The sequence below is a fragment of the Prosopis cineraria genome, unplaced genomic scaffold (assembly GCF_029017545.1).
Source record: "Prosopis cineraria cultivar Desert tree isolate PC_DT_omini unplaced genomic scaffold, ASM2901754v1 PC402, whole genome shotgun sequence".
Taxonomy (NCBI): Eukaryota; Viridiplantae; Streptophyta; class Magnoliopsida; order Fabales; family Fabaceae; genus Prosopis; species Prosopis cineraria.
The window spans coordinates 24,442-30,438 of NW_026555727.1; the positions used below are offsets into that span (position 1 = coordinate 24,442).

Genomic DNA, 5,997 nt, shown 5'->3' on the forward strand with positions numbered 1-5,997 from the left:
ATTCTTGCAACACTTCTCTACAAATTTAGATTGGGTTTGTTTTGGCCGGAAAATATAAATTAGGTCTGAATGTTAAAAAAAATACAACATATATCTAACTTAATTAAAAAGAACTCCAAAGAAAAATGCAAATAAAAATACCTTGAAACTCTAAATATGCAAACGAATCTACGAATTGCTTTGGCAAAACATGTTTACAATACATGATGACAAGAAATTTACATGCCTTGTTTCTTTAGAGTAGCCATCATTCGAAACAAAGATCAAAAGTAGTTTAAATTTTAGAGAATGAAAACAGATAACTACATCAATTTGAATACCTTCGACAGGCATAAGCCCTTCTAAACTTCCTGAACTGGTTTGCTGCACATCTTGGAGGAAATGACATTAACCAATGGAATTATCAAAAACAAATTACAAAGACAAAAATATACAAAGAATATATGTGACAATTTTGAGGCTTGCAGCAAGTGCCCCGTAATTTCTGCTGATAACCTATAAAGTGTAAATCATCTTTTGTATGCAATCCCGCCCAACCCTGACACCCAACCCCAAACTTAGAAGTAAATTAGCATGTTTCAAAGGCTTCAATACAATCCAGGCCTGCTCAAAACTTGCTTTCATGAAGAGATCACACAAACCATATTTCCAGGCATAGAAAACGGTCAAAGAAAGAAGAAATTGAGTCAGTACCAACGTTACAAAGAAGAAATCACTCCACATTCAAACCACCACAGATTCGCCACTAATCCCATCATGAAGCTGAAGTGAACCATCCTTCATCAAGTTTAGACTAAGACTCTTGAATCTCTCCCTTGAATATTGCCTAGATGCTTTTCTCCAGTCAGTTCCAGTTTTCATCATGGCCACAAACTCCTCATAACTTATCCGGTCATCCTGTATAAAAATAAAAATAAACAGAACAAAAATTAGCAATTTTCAGAAAGTCATCCAATGTCAGTCATTCTATGTTATTGAGCTCCTTTTCCACCGCCTTCCCTCCCATGTATTTTTATCTTCTTCAGCAATCAGATTCACGGTAAATAAAAAACCGAATCTGAAAAATCGGTCATGAGTTTAAAAGCCAAACCTTGTCTGTGTCAACCTCACGCATGATGTCTTTCAATACATCCGCTTCAGTCTCCCCTGACTCATCAGCTAATGCTTCGCGTAGCTCACCTAACTCAATATACCCGCTCCCATCTTTGTCAAAGAACATGAATGCTTTGCGGATATGCTCGTCATTCTCCATTTTCTGCAGGTGAATTGTCACAGCTACAAACTCTCCATAGTCCAGTACTCCGTTCCCATCAACATCGGCCTACGTAATTCAAAGCAAAGAAAACCATCCTTGGGTCACAAATATGTTATTACAAAATACAAATACATCTGAGAAGTCCAGGGTTGGAATGAATGAAAAACATTTTAAATAAGAAGCTCACTAGAATAAAACTATAAAACAAGGTTCGATGGTTTGTTCAGCCATAAAATTTAGTATAGCTAAGAGGTTACATTGGCTCTAGAGAAAAGTGTGGTCTATTTCTGGTGAAAATGTGCCTTTTTTCTCACAAACTATTTCAAAGAAAATAAATTAAAATAAGCAAGCAAAAAGGGAGAATAAACCCATTGTAAAGAACCTCTAGCTTCATTTATCGAATTCTGAACAGTAAGTCAGTAACACTAAAAGAAGACTACTTTTTGTCTATTTACATTAGCACGCATTCATCTTGTTTCTAACACTGTATGACATAATGCAATTCAAGGTATACGCATCTTGCACATGCCAAACCAGAAAAAGGATAATGAGAAACTTCATTATAGGAGGGTAAGGCGAGCTCAATTTTCAGCTCAACATATTGCTAAATTCAGTTCTCAAGAATCAAATCCGATTGACTTAAACTCAGCACTTATAGACTAACTGAAATGATGAGGAGCAATTCGCCAATTACATTAGAATGGTGTGTGATACAGAAACTTACCACTTCCATCAGCATCTTTATCTCTGGCTCAGCCAATTGTGAACCAACCTTCTGCAACCCAGCCTTGAGTTCCTCGTATGTTACTTTGCCATCTTTGTCAACATCCATCAATGTGAACATATCTTTCATTATTTCTACCTCTTCGACAGATAAATGCTCAGCAATTACCTGCAGATTTATTCGAAGAAACCCAAACCACCAAGACATACATCAGTTTCTTCATATTAATTTTCATCACACAGAAACTAAGTCAGCAATTATACATGAACTAACACAGACGCTTACCCTGAGGGCTCTCTTTTTGAATCTGTTCATCACAGAGAACTGCTTAAGCCTTGCCCTCACAATATCTCCAAGTGGAACATTTGAAGCTTTCTTTGCATTTTGTAGCCAGGGATGTTCTGCAAACATATATATGGACTGTAAATATCAAACTTGCTTTCTATATTGACTGAAGACCATGCATAAGTTCAGCGACCAAAGAATTCAAACACATTATAATTTCTAAAGAAAAAGGAGGGGGACGCAGACAGGAAACAATGAAATAAAGGTTCACTTGGGAATGAGAATATTCCTCATAGCAAAAGAAAAAAAATCACAAGACAAGCAGATTATTTCAAATTTTTAGCTGCTTAAGCATTTGTCAATTTTTGTGTAGGCTTGTGTTTGGGCTTGTCCATATCACCAACATAGCTAACGCCATTGACACAAATCTACACATCCTTCGTCTTTCATATTAGACAAGAGACTTCTATTTACCAACATTACCCCGCCTGCTCTTCTTGTTTTTTTAAAAAAATCCCGAGTTTAGTTTTCTTTGTCCTGGGCTTGTGTTCTTTGAGTCTTAGAGGCCTTAAGTCACAATCTTCTCCTCCTCCTTTTCTTTTTGGGCCGAGAATTCAGTGATCTAAAGTTTTGAATTCTCCACTGATTCATCTTATTCAATCTCATCTTCAGATGCAAATAGTGTTGGTGATGATAGATACGCCAGATTCTCTAAATCCTAGATTCTAGGATCTAACCATTATTCAAAGCTCAAATAAATAATAAAACAGGATAAGGATAAAATAGAGTTAAGATATATATCTCAACACATTCTTATTATTAAGAGGCACTAAAATCATCTTATTCAATTACTAAAAGATTTAAATACTCCAGATATAATAGTTACCAAAACCTCATACTTGAAAGGCATGACACTTATCTCATCACACATCTCCCAACAGGGAAAAATAAAATACATAAAGCTTATTCTTCAACATCAAATAAGTTTATTACAACCCCCCCCCGGCTTATACTCAGGCAAATTTCATATACACCCAGATACAGCCACAACATGAATCCTGCGTAGTCTAGTAAGGATGATGGAAATAAATTGTGCCTAAGGGCTAAGAGTCAACAAATATTGAATTTAATCGATCACATCAGATACTAGAACCAAAACTCATTGGGATTTTTGTCTATAAACATTTTGTGCAGCATGCTAGCACTTGGAGAAGCAAAATAGTCTCCAATATGACCAAGAATTAACAGTCCTCAATGTACCTAACATTGACATTACTAATAATTACTGAGACCGGAGACTGCAAGGCATACTTTTATCGGACAGATAACTAGACAGCCTGAAAAATTTCAGTGTCTCACATTTAGCGTACTTATAAATCCCTAGTATAATGATACCCTACCAAGTCAATGTGACAAATGCACTGTTACGCTCGTAACAAATAATTGATCATCTTCTCGGTGTTGCGGTATGATCAATCGCAGAGGGATGAAATGCTAACCAAAGCAAGAAATTTAGTGGGTTTTTTATTTTTCCATCTATTCAGAATATTCCATTTAGTCCAAGTTACATGTGAATTAATCTTACCAAGCACTTGTTCAGCTGTTAAGCGCTTTTTAGGATCTGGTTCCAGCATCTGTCGTACCAGGCTTTTGGCACTATCCGAAATCTGAGGCCAAGGTTCCCTCTTGAAGTCAATTACGCCTCGCAGAATTGCCAAAGCAACGCCTTGTTCACTTTCTGCCATGAAAGATACAAATGTCATGAAAATTCGAATTTCCGTTACCATATCCACCCGCTACAGAAGACAGCTAAAATTTCAAAAGCAGTACCTGCCCAAAATGGAGGAACTCCGCATAACAATATATAAAGAATCACTCCGGCGCTCCAGATGTCAACCTCTGGCCCATAGTGCCTTCTCAGAACCTCCGGCGCCATATAATAAGGACTCCCAACAATCTCTGAGAACTTTTCTCCTGAGAGAAAAGAAGAAATTAATTTAAGACGAAAGCGGCATGAAGAATCTGTTGAACTATAACCGAAAAAGCAAAAGCTAACCACACACCAGGCTTGAAAAAGATAGAGAGCCCGAAATCGATGGCTTTGAGGGCGGAATTCTCTTTCTTGTTGGCAAAAAGGAAATTCTCAGGCTTCAGGTCCCTATGCATAACCCCGTTAGCATGGCACATCCTCACAACCTCTGCAATTGTTCTGGCCACGTTCGCGGCCGCTCGTTCGCTGTAGTGTCCTCTCGCCACAATCCGATCAAAAAGCTCGCCGCCCTCGCACAGCTCCATCACAAGGTGCACGTTTTCGTTGTCCTCGTAGGTAGCCTTGAGCTTCACGATGTTGGGATGATCCGGTAACGTGGACATTATAGCGACCTCGCGCCTCACGTCCTCAATATCCACCGCCGTCCTCAGCTTCCGCTTCGAAATCGACTTACAAGCCAGTGCTTCCTTCGTCTCTCGGTCCGTACAGAGGTAGGTGATCCCAAACTCTCCTCGACCCAGCTCGCGACCCAGTATGTACTTGTCGCTGATTCGGGTTCGATGACTCAGTGGAATCACGTCCTTCAAGACCCGGATCGGAGCCGTCGAATGAATAGCTTCTTCTGAAAATGGATTCGGTCTTCCTTCCTTGATTTTCTTCTTGGTTCCATGGTTAGAGTGGTGGTTGGACTTGTCTTCCACGACCTCTGCTTTCACACAGCAGTTTCCCATACTGATTTCGAACTTCAAAGCACAGAATCGTCCCCCTTGATTTCCTGTCACGATAAAATAGGCTTTTTTCGAGTTCCGTGGGGAGTAGACGGATCGGAGCACCGCCGGTGCGTCCTCCGGCGGAGGGAAGTGAAGGAGGGAGGGAGAGAAAACGCAAGGTCGGTTTCAAGTGAGAAAAAATATGCTATTTAGGATTATTAAAGAAATAATCTCCTCTGCCAAGAGAAAATTGAAATAATGATCCAAATATCTTAGCTAAAGGCTAAAAGGTACTAGTAGTGTATTAGTTTTATCTTTTATGCAGTTTTGTGATTTGAAATCTAGATACATACGCGGTTTTTTGTTTCCCTATCCGGGTTTTAACAATGGGTTGCACGCTTTGGTTCCTTTCCCTGTTGCTAGAATCTGGAATGAATTGCATAATTATTAGAGTTCTTATAATTTTGTTATGCATGGTTATGTAAATTAAGAACTCTTTTTCAGAACAACAACAATAACAAATCTCATTTCATTAGCAGAATTAGCTATAAAAATTATATGATACCAATATACCTTATCATTTATTAAATCTTTAAGAATATTATTAATTAAAATATTTCATTTAATAATTTTTAAAAGTATTTTTTTAATCTTTTTCTACCTCTCTTAACAGAGTTTAAAATCACTTTTTAAAAACAAAATATAAAAAATAACATTTAAATTTTTTTCATGAACAAAAATTTATGTGAGTTGGATGTGGAGACTCATTAAAGTCAAGGTATACTTTTAAGTTTAAAAAATGCTTATAAAAAGATTGCTTAGTAACAAAACCCCCACATGTTAACACAAACTTATGGGTTATGAGAATAATATTTAAGTTTAATCTGACCGTAAATACGCGATTAGTATTTGATTGTAATCTTCACCATGTGGAGCTTTGTCACTCGCGTACCAATTTTTTACTTTAAATGCCTTGATCAAGTATATTTATAATCATCAATAAATATATACACGTATGTATTTGTGTAGAGAT

The 5,997-nt window shown here is 37.5% G+C and overlaps 1 protein-coding gene across 1 annotated transcript; it reads right to left on the bottom strand.

The window, feature by feature from the left end:
- Window positions 1–372: 372 nt before the first annotated feature.
- On the bottom strand, window positions 373–5,167 carry LOC129296943 (calcium-dependent protein kinase 10-like). Its single transcript, XM_054935339.1, has 7 exons — window positions 4,328–5,167; window positions 4,095–4,238; window positions 3,850–4,002; window positions 2,265–2,380; window positions 1,980–2,147; window positions 1,091–1,321; window positions 373–897 (listed from the first exon to the last, which is right to left on the bottom strand). Exons 1-7 carry the CDS (start codon window positions 4,983–4,985, stop codon window positions 724–726), a joined length of 1,644 nt encoding a protein of 547 aa, XP_054791314.1. The 5' UTR covers window positions 4,986–5,167; the 3' UTR covers window positions 373–723.
- Window positions 5,168–5,997: the final 830 nt, after the last annotated feature.

What these genes read in the sequence shown, in the direction of transcription:
- LOC129296943 (XM_054935339.1), bottom strand. Translation starts at nt 4,985, where the DNA reads ATGGGAAACTGCTGTGTGAAAGCAGAGGTCGTGGAAGACAAGTCCAAC. An exon ending in TAAAGATGCTGATGGAAGTG is followed by an intron (nt 1,322 to 1,979) that starts GTAAGTTTCTGT and finishes TGAATTACGTAG; the next exon opens with GCCGATGTTGATGGGAACGG. An exon ending in GTGAGGTTGACACAGACAAG is followed by an intron (nt 898 to 1,090) that starts GTTTGGCTTTTA and finishes ATTTTTATACAG; the next exon opens with GATGACCGGATAAGTTATGA.